At 38.0% G+C, this 19,588-nt stretch overlaps 1 protein-coding gene across 1 annotated transcript in view; it reads right to left on the bottom strand.

Annotated features, from left to right (window-relative positions):
- The window catches only part of lrp1bb (low density lipoprotein receptor-related protein 1Bb), a 251,548-nt gene that overhangs the window by 85,599 nt on the left and 146,361 nt on the right, over nt 1-19,588 (bottom strand). The window contains exons 24-32 of the mRNA XM_040148223.1: nt 18,864-19,061; nt 17,962-18,166; nt 12,829-12,993; nt 12,242-12,486; nt 6,069-6,200; nt 5,597-5,824; nt 5,108-5,282; nt 4,706-4,800; nt 2,172-2,321 (exon numbers count right to left, since the gene is read on the bottom strand). Coding sequence (XP_040004157.1) covers nt 2,172-2,321; nt 4,706-4,800; nt 5,108-5,282; nt 5,597-5,824; nt 6,069-6,200; nt 12,242-12,486; nt 12,829-12,993; nt 17,962-18,166; nt 18,864-19,061 — 1,593 coding nt within the window. The remainder of the gene's footprint in view (nt 1-2,171; nt 2,322-4,705; nt 4,801-5,107; nt 5,283-5,596; nt 5,825-6,068; nt 6,201-12,241; nt 12,487-12,828; nt 12,994-17,961; nt 18,167-18,863; nt 19,062-19,588) is intronic.

Here is a 19,588-nt window from a genome sequence, read left to right as displayed (position 1 = left end):
TAGTTTTTACTCCAGTGTGTTTTGATGCTGTGTTTATGTAAATGTCGTTTGTATGATGACATTTCATTTTATAATGTTTGTTTTGCTTCAGCTATGAGAAAGACTATCCACTTCTGTGCCGTATAAGACACTTGGGATTCCGCCATTGTGTCGTTGCCTTGGCAATGCGCGTCAATGCGGAGCTTTGAAGGGAGCACTCAAGGAGGGGTGTATTGAGTTCAAATATAAACAGTCTTTCTCCAGAATCGCTTATTCCTCCTTTAAATGCTATCCCATACTTTATGAAAAATGGCCAATTATTGCAGACATATAATCTGGTATAGGGTGAAAAGGGGATACGAGTTGTTTTGTCTTATTAAACACTAAGCTTAACATTCATTACTTAATATATTTACAATATTTGATATAGCAGTATCTATACTAACAGAGGGTCCAAGCCAATCATCTATCACTATTTAAAAGGCTGTGATATTTCATTAAAATAGGCCTCAGTATTAAATACAATTTGGTGGTTGCAAGAATCAAAGTTTGAATGTACAAATCCACCTGGTTGCTATCTTCTATACATATTAAATCATTACCATGCAACAAATGCAATGTTGGATGACTTTCTCTATTTAAGAGTGCAACAATAATACAGTACAGTACTGTTCATTCTATTAGTCTGTTACTTTGTGTTCTGCTGTTCCATTTGTGAAATGCTATAATGAAGTCTGTATTGTCCATATAAGAAACAGTTCCCGATAAAATCTTTACCATAAGAAAATCCTATTGAAATGAACCAAAAAAGATGTTATGATGTGGCTTAGAGTTGCAGAATGGTAACAGCTAACAAAAAAGTGGAATTCCATTCTGCCACTGCTGTGTTATTCTATAATGTCTTAATTAATACTCTTTGCACATGCTGACAGATACCCACCACATGCCATCCATGATTAATAACATGCTTCAATAACACAAAATATCATCCTGAAAACACTCTTGATTTTATTTTTTCCTTAAAAAATAAAAATGACACTTTGGTTTAGACACACACACATAACCAGCAACTCTTTTTCAGAATGTCTGCTCCCTTCTCATTTCCAATCTTGGCAAGAAAAATGCATTCACATAGCTCACTGGGAAGCTTCCCCGTTGTCAAGATTGCAGCCCTGTGGAAGTGAGATCATTTAAAATTTATCTAAAATGTATTTATTTATTTAAATAAATGAATAAATACATTGAAATGAAAGAGAAATTTTGTCACTTATTTTAAAAGAAAAGGATCTATCTCTTTCTCTCTATCTATATCTATATCTATATCCACACAGACACATACACACACATATACATACATATACACATACACATTTATATATATTGATCAAAGATATCGATCATATCGATAGATCAATATAGATCGATAGTATATCAAAGTTTTTTTGTAAATAGTGTACAGTTACAGGAGTTAATTCCCTTATTTTAACATTGCAGATGCCACTTGGTAATTTTAGTTATGTTTACAGTACATATAATACATGTTTGAGTACATTTAAAGAACATAGGTAATTTTCCCTCTCTCCAAATACCTGTTTGGTTGGTACACCAATAATAAAAGGTCAGTGTCTGCCTACTGTAGTCAGTACACACTGCTGTTACTGAGTTTCGGCAGCTGTGCACATAATCTGGCTGGTGTAATGTCAAAAGTAGAATGATAAGAGACAGATCAAATAAGAACTAATTTACACTCAGATATGGTCCTATTGGTAGCTTGTATGTATGTAGAAAAGAAAAAAAAAGATGAAAAAAGCCAACGCCTGCAAGCTAAATAGGAGATTTCTTTTCCAGCATGTTTTGCCTTAAATTTCAGGAGATATTTAAATGAACCTATGAGTTAATGGATAGCGAGACACACTGGATTCAGCACTGATACCAAGAATCAACACATAATCAACATTCTCCTCCTTTTTCATTATGAAAGGGGTGAGGAAACCAATCATCAATCACTGCTGTGCTGTGTTTTAATTATCTAATGCCCCTGCTACTTCACACAATGTGAAGGACAACTGTTGCAAGGACTGCCTAAATGGCTCCATTCTACAGCCACTTAACTGGTTAAACACGTAATCCCCCCACACTCTCTGACTAATCCCCAATGGCAATCTGATGCACTTGTGACAAGCTCCACTCACCCATCACGGCCAGAGCTGTGCCTTTGGCTAGCTCCCTCTTTAGAGTCTCCAGCACTTCCAGCCCACTGCCATCCAGATTGCACCTGTTGATAGTGCCATTGGCCGAGCTTATCCAGTACAGCTTGTTGGCAGTGTAGTCTATTGAGAGACCTGAGAGAAAGACAAGTGAAGAGAAGATATCAGATTGGCACTCACTGTGCTAGGATTCACTAGGATACAGAGCTTGACTTCAAAACATGGCAGGATTTTTAACATCACCAGCAAAAATCATATTCCAGCCACATACAAAATAAGTTAAAAAATGGGTAACAAAGTCATGGAATAGTAAATCAGCTGTACTCAAGAGTAGATAAGACATGCTACATGTAACATTTTAACATGAAAAGCTGTTATACTATCATTAAAATACTATCATTTGAGACAATTAAATAGAGATTATCCCTGAAAATTTGGCTGTCTCAACCATCTTCTGTATTGTACTTAGTTCCATCAGATGGCAAAATACAGTATTTTCAGTTACAAATCTTGACAACGTTAAACATGCAGCACTGAGAAGGTGCATATGAAAAATAAGTATTATTCATATTTTAGTTTTTAGAAAATATTAAAGAACTACATTACTGAAACATTTACATACTGTATTTTCTATGCATTTGGTTGAGTGAGGTCTGATGTTCATCATGTGTTTATTGGCTCATGTGTGCGGGGGATCTCTTTAAAACAACTCCAGCTGGCATGAAAAATGAACAGGAATGAGAATGACTGCTTTTAAAACGATTTCCTGGTTGACATCATGGTTTTTCATGGAGTACCACTGTTAACGGTGGGAAGTAAAAGCAGTTTCATTTGTGGGCCTCTGAACAACTCACTGTCTCCCACCATGTGTTGAATTTATGTCTGGCAGACTCAGAGTCACAATGCGTCATTAATTTAGTCTTGCCCCCAGGTCTACCCCATAATCATAAATGAAGCCAGTTAAATTCAGTGCACTCTGCTATCTGAATTGCTTACAGGCCCAGGAGAATGAAGAAATAAGGTGAAGTGGCAACGGCTACTAGAAATGAGGACCAGCTGATTGTTTTTGCGAAATCCGGCTACAATTGCTCACACTCAAGCATGCTTTATGGGGATAGAGTTTACCCTCAAATAGTAAGAGTATAATAAAAGAAATTTTATTTTAGAGATTTAAATAAAGTCTCACATTTTTACTTTACCCTAAAGATACAGTATACTTAAGGTACCAATACTCTAGACAACAGATGTACCAAAAAGATTGTTTTAAACAAATGCTATTTCCCCATTTACCCCTCCGACCACAGGCTTAGCTCAGTGATTCAAAAAGAATACATTACATTACAGTCATTTTGTCAATACTTTTGTCCAAAGTGACTTGCAATAAGACACACAAGAACACTTTCAGAAGCAACAAAAACTGCTTTTTTTTTTAAACTATTCTTTATATTTAAGATCAAACTAAATCTTAGACAATATCTGTTCCAGAGAAAAGGCTCTCCCTTTCTGTTTCAGTGGAAACAGAAAGGGAGAGCTTGTGTCTTCTGAAAGGGTAGGCTTTCTATGTTTACAGTTTTTATGCTTTTAAATTAGATTTTTTTATACTTTTAAATTAGATTTAAATTAGATTTAAAAGTAAATGATTTCTTTGGGAATCAAATTTATAGCATAATGGTGTACACAGGCAACATGTAATTCTAGTTTAGCCTTGTGTTAGTGTTTGTCTAAGTTAAAAAAAAAAAAAAAAAAAAGAATTCCAGCATTGCTAGACTTGCCAAGCCTTGGCCAGTCTTTAGTAGACACTTTGACACCTTTGCCTTAGGAGTTTCTTCGACATTGCCTGTTGAGATAACATCACCACTGAGGAGGTGGATGTTAATTTCTGATTCTTGTTGACATTGTCGAAACAGAGAAAATGTCAGAGCAGGTACCAACATCACATCTGATTCTTTTTGTAAAAGTCAGTGCATGTACATTCATGGAAATAAATAGATTAGAAACAGATGAAGGCAAAGCACGATTATTACTACTTTCAGGTAGACACCTTTAACGGGTTATCTTCATCAAATTACAGTTCAAATAGGGGAATTACTCCAAATGAATTTGGAATGAGCACAGATGCAAAGTGGTGCATGCACTGGCGCAGCTGTTGATTCTGGTAGTTTTAATTGAATTAAATTACCATAAATTGAATCCATAACCAAAAAAATTGACAAACTCTCAGTTTTATTTCTTGTTTTATGGAACTAAGATGTTTGCAGTGGGCTATCACATATCCCTCCAGACAGCAGCAAATCAAGTACACTTAAGTTGTCGGTGAAACTGAGTTATTGCAAATCATGTAATCTGGTTATTTATATTAATATCAAATCAGGTTATAACATGCATGTAAACATGCTGAGTTTATGAAAACTGAACAGGCAGAAGAGAAGTCATTTACAGTCTACCTAGCTTGGCCACATTCGAGATACAGCTGAACAGTAGGTCTAGGTCAATATGCTATGCAGAGCTCTCATACTCACCTACAGGATCCCTCTGATTCTGGTGGAGGACCTTGCTGTTACTCCCGTCCATGTTGGCCATATTAATGGTGTTGCCATCTGTCCAATAGATTTTCCTGTGTGGGGAGGTGTGAGGTGAAAAGGTAGTGATCCAGTTAGGCACAAGATATCATGAGGTTTATTTCAATCAATGAATGTCATGTTTTTATTAATAACTGGAAACTGAATGTAAGCCAGTACATTTTGTTCCACCTGAGATTCTTGTAAAGATCTGCAAACATTTCAAGCATGTGAAACATATTTACTTTACAACAAGGCTGTGATCCTTCTTTTGTACAAGTTAGGTCTGTCGTCAGCTTTCCTAGTACTATGCTTTGAAAGTGAGGTACTGACAAAGTGCACAGACTGCTCTAATCTACTTACCCCTTGGCGGGGTGCACTACAAGGCACCTTGGCTTATCAATGCCGTGGATGATGGAAGTCTTCAGGGACCCATCAAAGCGAGCCACATTGATTTGCGACTCGTCATTTTCAGAGCTGAGCCAGTATAAGTTCCTGGAAAGCCAGTCTAAAGCAAGGCCACGACAGTTCACTATGTCTGTCAGGAAGAGCATGAAAAACCTGTCAGAACTGTGTGCTTTGCAAAACTATAACGCAAATAAGCTCAGGTAAACTGGCTACATCTAACATTAGCAAAATAAAAGTATGAATGGTATGAAAGGTATGATCTTCAACAAAAGATGTATACTTTTACTCATATATTTGTTCCAACTTGCAATCATATCAAAGAGACAAAATAACAGCAAATAATTATTACAATTCATAAATATTTATGTCTTACAATTATTTTAATCTAATCGATAACACACTCTTGGACTTTGAATTTTTTATTAATATCTGAAATGCACCCACCTGCAGAAATGATGGTCTCTAGTTGGGTGCCATTGATGAAGGCCCGTTTGATGGTTTGAGTTTTGATGTCGGCCCAGTAGATCCTCTCCTCTTGGGCATCGTAGTCCACCATGGTGACATCATCAATGTCTGGCACCGTTAGTGCCGTCATGACATTCATGTAAGGGTTGTCAATGTCTACACCACGGATTTCAGACCGGCGCACATACAGGAGGAACCTTTTCAGGGCTGTTGAGATGATTCAGAAATCATTAATTTTTGAGAAAGTGCACCTTTGCTGACCTTTTTTCGTCAGATCAAGATGAAGTCGTGATAATAACAGCCTGATGTAAATGACAGTGCCAATCGAAAGGGATGAAATTCATATGTAAAACAAAACAACTCTCCTGTTGTTTACACAATATCCTATCCAGGACTTACTCTGATAACATAAGGAGAAAGCATGAAAAAATAGGAACATGTTCTCTCTCACCAAAGCAGGATTGTTTGTTGGTTGAAAGCTTCGTAAGGTGTGGACAGGTGCAGGACGCAGTGCGATTGTAATTAATGAGGCACAGATGTGAACAGGGACCACGTCCCTCATTCTCTTCACATGGGTTAGAGGCTGATAGGAAGAGAGGAAAGAGAAAGAAAAAGGGAACATACCAAAACGCTCAGCATAAGATGGAAAACAATCCTAAAACAAATTGGTAGCTAGTGTCATGATGCTGAAAGTGGAGTAATACTGGTTTAGTTAAAAGTCTAGCAGCTGCATTTTGTACTTGTTGGAGCGTGTACAGTGATCTCTGGTTTACACCTGTTACAAGACCATTGCAGTAATTCAGTCATGAGGAGACATAGGCATGTAAAACAGCTTTTGCGTCTTTAAAACTTAAAGTAGTCAAATACGGGAAATAAACCTTTTAGGATAAAAAACGGACTGGATGAGATTGCTGATATGATATTCAAATTAAGGCCAGAATACTAGAATATAACTTATTTATTTATTTTAGTACCCAATTTCTGAGCCAATGACAAGAACCTCTGTCTTTTCAGGGTTTAATTGTAGAAAATTTGCGGACATTCAGTCGTTCACATCTGTTTTCACATTTAACCAAATAGAACAGATCAGAGGTGTTTTGCGGCTTTGTTGAGAGATATATCTTGGTATCATCTGCGGAACAATGAACAGCAACAACAGTATGATTTACCAAGGGGAAGCATATACAATGAAAATTGTGACTTTGTGACTCTGAGAAGGGTGGTTTTCTGTGCCATGATTTTTCTGAAAACCTGACCAAATTTTTTCAAAAATTCTGTTTTCTGATAGGGCTACCAGAGGCTGTAATGAGACGGACTTCAGTTTTCTAAGATTTTAGCAGTAATTTGAAACTTAGAAACCAGTCTAAAGTTATTGTAGACAGAGGGATTGAAGCCCGGTTTTCTGAGAAGAGGTTGGACACAGGCAGAATTAATCAGGCGCACAGCCAGTGGAAAGGAAAGTGTTCAGTGTATTAAGAAAACAGGGGGCAACCACATCCTCAACTTCCGATAACAAGACTGGGTCAAAACCCAGTATATGGCTGGACCTTGTATGGTCAATGTGCGAAATTAAGGACATAGATGAAAACTGTTGCAAACAACTACTGTCAATGGAAAGCAGTTAAACCCTGATCAAAAAGTCGTGAAAGGACGTAATACACTAATTAGTATATTCATGACAGCATTACGTCGTATTTGCATTCTGTCCTGTGTTAGCCGGTTTAAGCCCTTTATCTATTGGCTTTTCTCTTACACTCTGCGCTTGAATATACAGTATTTAATACAGCAGAATTCCCAATAAAGCTGTTATCATTTACATGTTTTTCTATTTCTGTTGTCAGTCAATGGAACAAGTATGAAATAGTGACTGAAACGCAGCCCATTAAGAATTCACGTTAACCAGCAGTCACTTCCAAACCATTTCCAAGCTGCTGCTCTGCACTGCTAAAATCCTGCTTGTATGACCGCAGCATTCCTGACAAAATCACCATACACAGAAGTTAAAGACATCATGATCACTTGGCGAGAAAGTTAGAAGCTCATTCACATCCGTGTCAGTTGCTTTGCGGTCAATTGAATGAGATGTACAGAGACGTGTGCCTGTGGAGAGAAAGGCTGGAAAGGCTGAGAAAGGTTTGTCCAAACTATTGCTAGATTTGTCACTAGGTGATTTTTAGAAAAGAAGTAATTAAGTGTAGCGACAAAGGCGCTATTCATTTTGAAGTAGCAATAGCCAATTTGGAAGCTCCAACACTCGCCCGGCTGGACAATGGTGTAACCTCAGCCCTCAGGCAGCGAAAGACATTCGCGTTAGTAGGGCTGGCCCTACTGTTGTGGTCTAGTCAAAAATTTAGAGGGAATGACATCAACTGGACTGGAGGAGAGTTTCAGGTGCAGCACAATGTCCACTAGTTTTTCAACAGAAACTGGGTTGAAGTGGCTGAAAATGGGACGATTGGGGAAGGAAATGCCTGTGAGGGAAACAGGAGTGGATATGCTGGACCTGATACTGTCAGTTTTGTCAGTGAATAAGACTATAAACTTAGAACATTCATCATTGGATGAGGTAAACCCATTAAAAGCAGATGGGTTTAAAAGGCAATCAACAATATAAAAGAGTTCTGTGACAATGCCTGGGTGTAGTAATTAAATCTGAAACATATTTTGCTCCCACAGTCTTAAGCTTATTATATCATGTCAACAGTGTCTGTGCACTATCATCTGCTGACAGTGCATTTGGAGTTTGTTTTTTTCCACCAATGCTCCACCCTCTTGCGCTGTCTGTCAAGCTTGGGGATGTCTTGATTGAGCTAATATGAAAGACCCCGATTATTTTTAAAACCTGGCTTTTATGGAGGCAGCATAATCTAGGGTGGAGGTGCAGAGAAAATTAAAAGGTATTTACTAGTGAATCAATATCAGCAGGACTAGATTCACAGACTGGATTCTGATTTGCAGTTTTAGCCTAGAGTATGGTGTCTGAGACCCAAGAATCAATTGCGCTGATGTTGTTAACACTTAACCATGTTTCAACACTAAGTCAAGGGGTTTGGTTTCTTTCACATCAAATAAATCTGCGATACAAGGGATACAGACGTGGTTGAGTTGGAACAATCTTCAACATGAATATTGAAGCTGCAAACTATAATAACTTTGTCAGAGGGAGCATTGTTGATAAGAGAAAGTCCGACCTCTAGGGAATAATGAACTGCAACGACAAGTTACCATTATAGGCCGCAATTTATAAACATGTTTAAAAAAAAAAAAAAAAGACATTTACAGGCCCGTCTCATTATGCCACTCAAAGAAAATGCTTATTTTTGAAACAAAGAAAGCACAGCTGAAAACAACTATGACTACAATATTGTTCTTGTTGTATAACAGCAAAAAGTTAGAAAGCATGAAACCATGACATTTCTGAAAAGAAATATAAAAACTCTAGCATTAATTTATAACAAGTTAACATACTCTAACTAGGAGAAATGGTACAAAATGTGTAATATTTTAGTGGGTCGCTATATATTACAAATGGAAAGAAATTACAAATTCTAAAAGATAAATTACATTGTCGACTGGCAGGAATTAAGGGTGAGATTTTGTCAACTAACCTGTTACTATAAGGTAGCAGGATATCCAGATTAAAACCCTCAACTGCTGACATTTTCTACTAGACATGCACAGCAAGCTGAATTTTAAACAGCTCTAACTGAACAGTAATTTTAAAGGGCCAATAAATTTGAAGGAGTTGGTTTTCATGAGTTTCTTACTCTACCCTATTCATAATAAATCACCTAAGCAAAACTAAAGAAAGTAGCCCACAGTTCAGTTATTTCCCATTACGCTACAGTCACATTTTAAGCATCAAACACATCCATTTCTCCCTCCACTCTGGGTGATTCATGTCAAACAAGCCCATTCAAACTCCATATACCTGGCTCCTCCAGTAACATATTATAGAGAGCCCCACTGCATTACAAATGTGGCTTATTTAAGACAAAAAAATGTAACTGTCTCCGTGAGCTGGAAACAGCACCCACCTTACTCAATATGCTGATAGCGAGACATCACAACAGCGCTGCATTCACTAGATTCATGCTCTTGAGGGATGACAGGCAGCAACAACAGAGCCAAGGTGTTTGTTTCCTCTAAACTGTCAGATTTCTTATTTTTGAAAAATGCTTATTTTTAATCCATAAGTCATATTCAGAGAAGGCCCAGTATAGCTATGGTACAATTTAATATGCTAGTGGTTCCTGGAAGACCTATATTTGTTGAGCTTATTTGTTTCAAAGCCTATTACATTTGTCATCATAATATTGCTGACACAATTACAGTGTGGTTTATCTGCCTGCAAATAACTGTATGTTCTAAATGGCATAAATATTATATTGCTTATGCAAAACTTTGCACACACTGAGCACAACAATTATGACAGTAAAAAGATCCAACTGAATTATCCTTAGTCCCTCCAGTTTTTCTCCCTCATTCACTTAAGAGAACAGGATAAATAGAAGGAGAAAAAAAGGAAGGGTATGTACTAGTACTGGTACTTCTATTGAAGACTCCATAGTACCAATATGTGTAGAAAATTACGCACTAATTTCACGCTACTCAACAGATTAAAGTCAACCCATCAACTGACAAGAGAAATTGGTGGAGCCATTATTATTTTCTTTACTTTTTGTGTTTTATAATCGTGCAAGCAATGAATCTAAGATTTTCTTTGCGATTTTCTGTCTATAATCAATTAGTTATGTGTTGTACAGTAACAGGCCAGTCAGCCTCCTAATTTACAAATGCTTAACCAATCTTAGGTTAAAACCTTTCAAATGACATGCAATGTATTTCCAGGGTGTTTATGCTCCAGTGGAACGTCACTGTGGCACCTGCTGAATAGCTCCTGAGACAAACTGCCAATTGCTGTTCAGTTCACCCATCTTCATCACATCCCTCCCTTTCTTTTTGTCAGGTCCAGAAGTTGGGCGATCTAGTGGAGCATCACATCTTCAAGGCCTTGGTTCTGGCTAGAGTGGATAATCGCCAGCTCCCCCCTGTTGAGCTCTTTTAAATCGGATTAGGCACGCTTACTGTCTTCTTTGGAGAAGCAGTCCCATTTGCTCACACTTATCTATAGTGAACAGTCATGAGAATGCAGATGAAGGAAACAAGAAAATTATCTTGTGACACACTGAAGAAGCAGTCGAATCACTAAATAGATGTAAACCCGATTACCACCGTAATAATGCCCATTTAAAGATGGTGGCTCGCATATGAAGAAAACTGAAGGGGATGCATTTGAAGCTTGGCAATACAGAAGAAGGCAACTGTGGTAGAGACTGATCCATCAGTCAGTTGGTTTTGGCAAACAGGGCCAAAATGATCCATAATCTAGTGTTTTATTTTGGTGGATCTGCTTTGGAATAGAGTTTTGACTGATTTGTAAACAACTTATTTACAAAAAAAAAAAAAAAAGCTAGTGAACTGAAAAACAGATTTCATGCATTATTTTAGCTTGGCGCTGATCTGCTTATCAAATAATATTTGGCTTACATATGTAGACCTTCTGTCGGACAGCACATCGGCAGTGTACTTTTTGTGGTCAGAATCATGGATTGGCTTTCTCACAAAATTGATTACCTATTCAACTATGACACTTAAAGATTCAGAAGCGTTCACTGAAAATACATTGCTGGGAATATTAATGAAGTTTCAGAACTATTTCATGTATTTCCTGTCATCACAAAACTCTATTCATATTATTAATCGATTTGATTATTGGATATGCCACAATTATTCATTGGTGGACGGTTCTCATTCTACAGCTCTCTTTATTCACATTCAGCAAAAAAAGTAAAGTTTTAATAAAGTAGTATGAGCAAAAACAATGATTTGGATGATGAGAAAAAACACATTCGGAGGTACCAATAACTCAAGCTAGCTAATTCTCTGCATGAGTACCTTTTTCACTTAGACACATGCTCGCTGATTGACAGGCCAAATGAAGGAAGAGGCAGAAGCTGAAATTAATTACATTGTGCTGTTTTTTTTCTTCTGTCACTACATGAGAATGAATTCTGTTTTAAAAGATAAGGTATCAAGTAAATATCCAGTGGTACTGGAGGACCATAGCCAAATTCCATCTGAATTCTTTTTGTGTACCTATAGAGTATAATATGATAGGATATTTGCACTTCAAACCTCTTAACCCCTTTTGCACAAGCCTAAAAATGAAATCAAACCCCCCCTCCCAAAAAAAAAGAAGAAAAAAAAAAAAGTGATCGCAGTTCTGGTCCTGGTCTGTTTTGAATGATAATTCTTTAGCGTTTACAATGTGAAGGACAGAATTAGTATAAACGTTGCTTAACCAAATTTACAGAGGCACAAACATGATAAAGATGTTTTTATGTAACATTTCTGTTTTGTATGCACTCCTGTTACGAAATAAATGACTGCTGCCATAGTGATAGTAGGATCTTATGATTTATACAGATATAACTATGAGGAACACACTCCTTTAACCAAAAGTGACAAATTATATATAGAACTCGTTCCAACTAACAGTGAATTGTCCCTGTTCTGTGAGAGTGTCATCACGAGCAGGGAAGCCAGAAAAACTGTTCTCACCTTGTGGCTGCCTGCTGGGGTGGAAGATCTGCAAGTCAAAAGGCTGAGCACTTGTCTTCTGGATGACTGTAACATTTCGTCCAGTCCACTTATTGGCTCTTGCTAAAGTGTTCGTTCTCCAGTCCGTCCAGTACACATTGCCTCCATACAGAGACACAGCAAATGGATGGGACAGGTATTCGTGGCCCCTGAGGATCTCAATGACCCCACTACCATCATAGAGTGCCGAGAATATGGCATCGGAGCTGTTCAAAAGAGAACAACACAAAGGGCCATATCAAAGTTTAAACTGCTCTTCAAATGCACTGAAAGGGAACAGTAGAAGTAGGCAGATCAAAGTATAACCCACCACTCCACTGATGGAACTATTAAATTGTTCAAGACCCACTTAAAACCAAATATGGCCATTGTACTAAGATCTCTAAATATTACATGCCCTCCATTATTAAATGCCCACAGGTAGACTGGAGATTCAAGTAAAATTTTTACCCTGGGAATGGTGAATCCTGTGCAATGTCATACATGTGGTTAAAGTTATAAATGGTGTGAATGCTTCTGCACACAACATGAAAACTTTAATGGTATACCGTGCATCTGTCCAAACAATCCTCTTTTCCAGATGATCCAGAGTCAGTCCATTAGGCCAGGCGCCAATTTCCATATCCTTAAACACAATGTGTCGACCTCCTCCACTCATTGATGCAGCCTCAATTCGGGGGAAAGTAGCATCCCAGTCAGTCCAGAAGAGGATCCTTGTAACAGAAACCCAAAAAGGCGACCGTTAGAATTGATCATTGTCTGTTTGCTTTTATAAGGAAAGGAACAATCAATAATCTGCATGTTTTTCATAAATCCTTAAAAAGAGGGCTGTTAGACCTTATAGCCACGTGAGAGCAATTCCTCAGCCATTTGTACGTGATTGTCAGTTCTATTATACTGCAAACACAGTAATAACATATTTAATGCTGTTGTGACTGTGTGCATTAACACAGACAGTGACTGTGGTGATTGTACAACAGCAGCAGCAGTGATCCAGTGTAACCCTCAACATCTGTGACAGGCATTGAAATGGGAGACCATCTGTTTAGTTATAACTTTCCACAGCTCAATGAGGCCTGAAAATGAACACTGTCATTGGTGTGACCATTGGCAGTGTGGTGGGCCCTACTCCAACCCAGTACACATCACTTCTGTCCTGACTTGGTCCGCAAAGTCAGCTAGAATGCGGGACAAAATGGGTGTTCAAGCTTAAATCACATACTGACGACAACGAAACAGTGTTAGGAAGAAATATCCTTGTCCAGATCAATAGCCGTATTCACTTGATAAGGCCTCCCTGATCAATGACCCACTCCTTTGAGTGGATTCAAGTAATTAGATTAGAATTATTGCCCTGGAATGGAAATGCGTCTTTAGGCACCAAAAGCACCCATTAATCCTACTCTGCACAGTCATGAAATTTAGTCATCCTCCCAAATGTGAAAAAGTACTATAGGAGAGTGCATGAGGAGATTACTCATTTTTTAAGAGTGTTAAATTGATTTTAGGAATGTCCGGGTTTTGCTTTAATCTGAAATATACTGGCCACACTATACAACCACTGGCTAGTTCTCAGAGGCATTAATCCAAAGCAGGCACCTAATGTGAAAGACTAGCACACCAATGGCAGAGAAAACCGATTGCCTTTTTTTGTACAATTTGCACTACCATATACCATCTAAAACAATGCCATATTCTGCAAAAAAGAAGAGCATAAAATCTCCCAACAGTGTTTCCAGCACCAAAGTAGTTAATTAGAGAAAGTAAACAACTAACTGTTTCAGTTAACAGCTAATTAGTTTGTAATTACTCTCTTATAAAAGTAACTACACTTTTACTTTATTTAATGTGTATATTTAACAAATATTTATGAAAATCTATCAAAGTGGTAGTACCCGGATGGATTGAAACTTACCCTCTTTTTTTTAAGCAAGCAATACACTTTGTTAATGAGAAACAGTGTTCTGCTAAGTCTTTTAGTTTTGTAGATTAGGATGCAATTAGGAAGATATTGGAGGGGCAGAGGGTCTCAAATATTTCTTAAGATAAAATCAAAGCACATTTTATGTTTGTTTGAGCTCGACAACACACAGTTCATGCACACTGTCAAGTTCAGGCCTGCAATACACAGAACAAAGACCATAAACTACAACAATGCTCATTACACTGCCACCACTCCACTAAATATCTATTATTCATATCAAAATCAAGACATCACATTTTTTCAAGGTTGAGTGCATGCAGGGCAGTTTCATTGAATATGACCTAATGTAATCGTACCTTCAGGTGCATTAAGGATCATGGCATCCTACCCAGATCCCACCCTTCTCCCCCAGGGTGCCTTAACCAACCAGTAAAGTCACAGTGCAGTTACACTGAAATGGTCCTTTACCAGCTTCACCACCTGTTTGCACTGGCAAACACTGGCAGTTATGTTTAATGGGGTGCCTGCCCAGGACAGAGGCATATCTTCTGGGAAGTGAACCTAGGTCCCTGTAGTGGTGGGTGAGTGCTTTTCCCCTACCCCACTCAGATGCCCCTAAATTTTTTAAAATCTTTTCAGTATTTCTCCCGGCAGAATTAATCTCTCTGATTTAAAGAAGATGCTGCTAGGCAACAATCCTTACCTGCATGATATATTGAAGAAATACTGAATAGTCAAACAAAAAGGACATAACTCAAAAAGCATTATGATTCTGGAGACTTTTAGACTTGAATTTATTTTCAATAACAGATTAGTAAAACTTAAACTGCAAAGCAGAGCTGCCTTCAAGGTGGTTTCTTCAGCATGATATTACTGATCCACCATTTTTCAAATACCGATCAGATTTGGATCATGTCTGTTTCATTTGTCTGCCTCAAAATTGAGCGACAGTGTTTTTCTGTACAATTATTTTACCTGTGCCTTGCACAAGTGGGTAATCGATTAATGGATCATGGTTGATCTGTGCACAAGAGGTAGAGCATGACAACACTACTCACAGGGCAGGTGGCTCAGTTCTCCAGCTTCTTTGTTTTTTAAACTGTCCCTTACATTAACCTGAATCTAACCACACCCTAACCACCAAGGGGGAGGGGTGTTAAATACACATATAGGCTAAACAGGCACTCACTTTAAAACTCATCCAGATTGTATTTATGCAGGGCTTGCATGATGGCTGGTCTTAGGTTATGTGCCGTTTTGCATACTGTGCTGTCCCATTCAGATGTGAAAAACACTCGCTCAGTCAGCTCCCACTTATTGTTGATGTAATGAAAAGTGACAAAAAAATAACTGATTTTGCGGTAATCTGTCCAAATATCCAAAGTGACATGTTTGAATGTAAATAAACAGGTTGTGTCTGAAGTCACTGTGACTCTTTCTGTATTAAACCAAACTACAATCTTTGTCTAACGCTGTGAGTGCCAAACACAACCATAAAAAAGTTTAATAATGCTGTATTGCAAGATCAGATATTTTGGCCAAAAACAAATACAGTCTATGAATATTTTACTGACATGTTCGGCATCAATATATGTGTGACTTGCCAAATACGGAAATTAACAACATATCCTCGAAATGTTAATAGAAATCATAATCCGGTCACAATTATGTGTCCTACCAATCGAATTTGGTCTTGTAGTTTAGTTGTATAGAAAAATAATTTCCAGGAGACAATGTTGGACTCAACTTTGCTATCAGTCAGCTGCATTCTCAGTTCTGGTATGATGATGAATTGAAGGGTGAAAGGTTGTGACAGGCATTCACAACAAAAAAATAATAAATTCATGGTAGCTACACTAAATGTTTAATAAACTATGCCTTCATTTTCATTTCCGTTTTATTTTCTTATTTATTTCACCCTCTGCCTGCCCATGTTCATTTTACCCGTACCCTTATCTGTCAATTAATGTTAATACATTTTTTACCTGTTACACATAACTTTCGACCCATTGCAAGACCCTGGGTCAGGATAGCTCCTTAGATGGTAGCTTGCTGCCATCACTGTGTTAGTGTGTTTGTGAATGGGTCAATAAAAAGAAAACTGTAAAGTAAATTGGATAAAAAAAAAATGGCTATATAAATGTGATCATTTACAAAACAAGGACACAGTGATTCAGTTGAGACAAAATCGTCTAAACCTGGATTTACAAAGGAAAAGTGTGAGACAGTGTACATGATCCACGTGCATGCCATCTATGTCCATGTAAAAACTGCCTAAATGGATATATGGATATACAGTATTATGTTTGTTACTGTTTAGCACCTCACCCAAACTTTGAGCTTAGACGATTTGTATACACTTGATCCAAAGGAGAATACAACAAGCAATTTAAGATAAATTGTTAAAATCATTTTATCTGAGATTATTTAAAACTTTTTTTATTTTTTATTTTATTTCTATCACCCTCAGAATCTGAACCTAACCCTGGATGAAAACACTGTCAGTCCTGAACTAAAGGCTGATCTGTGGTCAGAGCACCATAATAAGTTTAACTGGCCACTGATAAACTGAACAACACTGAAATAAAAATATATCAAATCCTAACCAACCATGAAACCACATCCACATTTAAGGCTATGCCAGCAGTTAACTAGAATGACAAAATGCCTAATAATTACTATACACAGTAATGTTCTTTCCACAAGGCTCTGTAAAACCATTCATCGCATACAGATTAGTGAGCACCATCCAAACACACAGACGCAAATATACAAGCAATTTTTTCAATGTTTTCTTATCTTTATGCTTAAATTCTCCCTCTCTCTAGAATAACATGTAATGATTTTTGTTATCTTGTAGACTGAGATATGTTTCTTATATTAGGGGGTTACAAAACAAGTTGGTATGTTATTACCACAGAATAACTTTTAAAAAAGTTTAAATTTCATGATAGTAAGAAAAAATTCCATTATAACATGACAAGAATGTATGTCACGCCCCTACTTAAGACCCAGGCCCTGTGTGTTGCAAGTTTGATGTGAGGATTTTCCTCTTTGTCCTATGTGAGTTTGTTATGTTTAGGCTGTTCAGTTTCATTTCAAAAGGGTGGATGGCAAGTTACCCCCAGTGTTGATGTCATTGCTGACCCACCAACAGCCTAATTTATCAAATTAAAGGCTTTATCATAACACTTGCTATAACAAGTAAACAAAAGTATAATCAATGCACTGCAGTAGGTGCTGTGTTTCCTCTAATGACTTGCTTGCAGACTGTAAGGCAAAGGAAACGCTGCCATTTCAGAGCCACAGATCAGTCTACGAACACTCTTCCCATGCATCTCAGCAGCATACACAACGTTTTTGAAAATTGTGCCCCGAGGGGAATGATGAACAAATAACAACAAAGCATATTTTGGGCTTTTATTCAAAGGTCTTGCTTAAAATGTCGTAAAGAAAAACATTGCCGAGGAACAAAGGTGAAAGGGTAGTAAAGCATATAAAGTGGGATTAATGGTTGGGGGTTTTAGCTACATCAGTTGTCATTACTGGAATGGAGGACACAGCACTATTATTGATGTATTCTATATCTGCTGCCTTAATGGACCTTAACAGAGCAGATATCTTCATACATCAAGGCAGATGCAGAAGTGAGGAATACAAGGAGGTTGCACTTCTTACTTTTTCCAATAATCTTAGTGTCTGATGGAGAGCAGAGCTACCAGCAGGATCTGTACATGAGAGTTGATGCATAACATACCCCTGCCCTGGGTCGAGAGCAATGGCCCGTGGATGCTCCATGCCTCCAGCAATCAGTGTGGTGCGCATATCTCCATTAAGCTTGGCCACTTCAATCTGGTCCAGATTGCTGTCAATCCAGTATAGTTTCCCTGTAATCCAGTCCACAGCCAGGCCCTCTGGGGTGGCCAAACCATGCTGCACTACCACCTCGATCCCTGTCACCCCTGAAACAACCACATAACAACAGTGTAGCACTAATAGATATTGTACTCAAGTGGAAGCGGTGGTCTGTGTCTCTTTACAGTGCTCCGAAAAACATTCTAAAACCGGAGGAAAATTACATATTCTTGAGGAAAGCTCTTTCATATAGGTGAGATTGCTCTCTACAGGGTTCCATTAAGCATGGTAAAAGGGTTTTCCCACAATCTTCATATTCCAGCTGTTTACAATTACTCTCAGATGTTTGGGTTTTTATGTGTGCCTTACGAAAAGGTTGAATAGGGACAGCTAAGAGGTGTTTTGTACAGCGCCATGGAGGGAAATAAAGGCAAGAGAATGCAGCGAAAATACTGCTACCCACAAAAATACAGAGCAAAGGAGTCCAGATTCATCATTTTATGAGGAGGACATACTGTACTACAACAGCTGAAGACTTCTGCGCCTGCAGTATTTTTTAACTTTGGTGAACCTGAGATAAATTTTTGGGGAGAGACAATATCAACTCACTGCATTAGAGCTGACTATGTGTAAAGACAATAGAATAAAACAGCGTTATCACCGGCAGTGTCTTCGACTTCCATTACAGCTGCTAGAGTACAGATGAGCAAAACACGACTCTATTTAGCCAATAAATCAAAGCAGTCTTTAGATATATAGTAAATGTTTGTGTACAAAGGCGTATGTACTCATGTGTGCGCATACCGCCAGACTCAGAGAGCCTTCCCCTGTAGATCTTATCCTCCACCACGTCTGTCCAGTAAAGTAGGCTTTGATTAAAGTGGAAGTCTAGTGCAATAGTGTTCCTCAGCCCCGGCACCAGCAGGCTGTAGTCCCGCTTGTGAAGGTCTATCCGTCTTATCTCATGCCGGATTGAGAAAATGATGAAAGCCTCAAAGGGATCTGGTCATTGGGAGAGACAGGACACAAGCACCACACTTTTTAAGAGTGCCACCTAGGGCAGAGCGATGTCTTGAGTAAATTGTTAATCAAGTGTGACATCATCTAGTGGACAGTGTTTTGCACTGGCTACAAAGCTGTGACTGCCCTCTTATATAACAGCAGTGCCACTGGAATGTATTAATGACGATTTCATATAAAGATCCAGCACATTTTCTGAGGAATATTATTGTCGAATGTCCAAAAAAAAAAAAAAAATAAATAAATAAACTACAATATTCTATGGTATGCTTAGGAATCACATGCACGATAGTTAAAGCTGTCAGGGTTTGAACTGATACAATTGTTTAGCCATGCATCCATACACTTCTAAACAAATGTACCCATATGCAAATACATATTGCATGTCCTGCTTTGTACAAGTATTTGTTGGAACTACAGCTGCCTTTTAAAGGAAATAATTTGTACTGTTTCTAAAATCGCTGATTAAAGTTTGATAGGCAAGGTCACAGTTTACCATAGGACTGACT

This window comes from Xiphias gladius, chromosome 16, assembly GCF_016859285.1.
Source record: "Xiphias gladius isolate SHS-SW01 ecotype Sanya breed wild chromosome 16, ASM1685928v1, whole genome shotgun sequence".
NCBI lineage: Eukaryota > Metazoa > Chordata > Actinopteri > Istiophoriformes > Xiphiidae > Xiphias > Xiphias gladius.
This window is presented reverse-complemented; position numbering and strand designations above follow the sequence as displayed.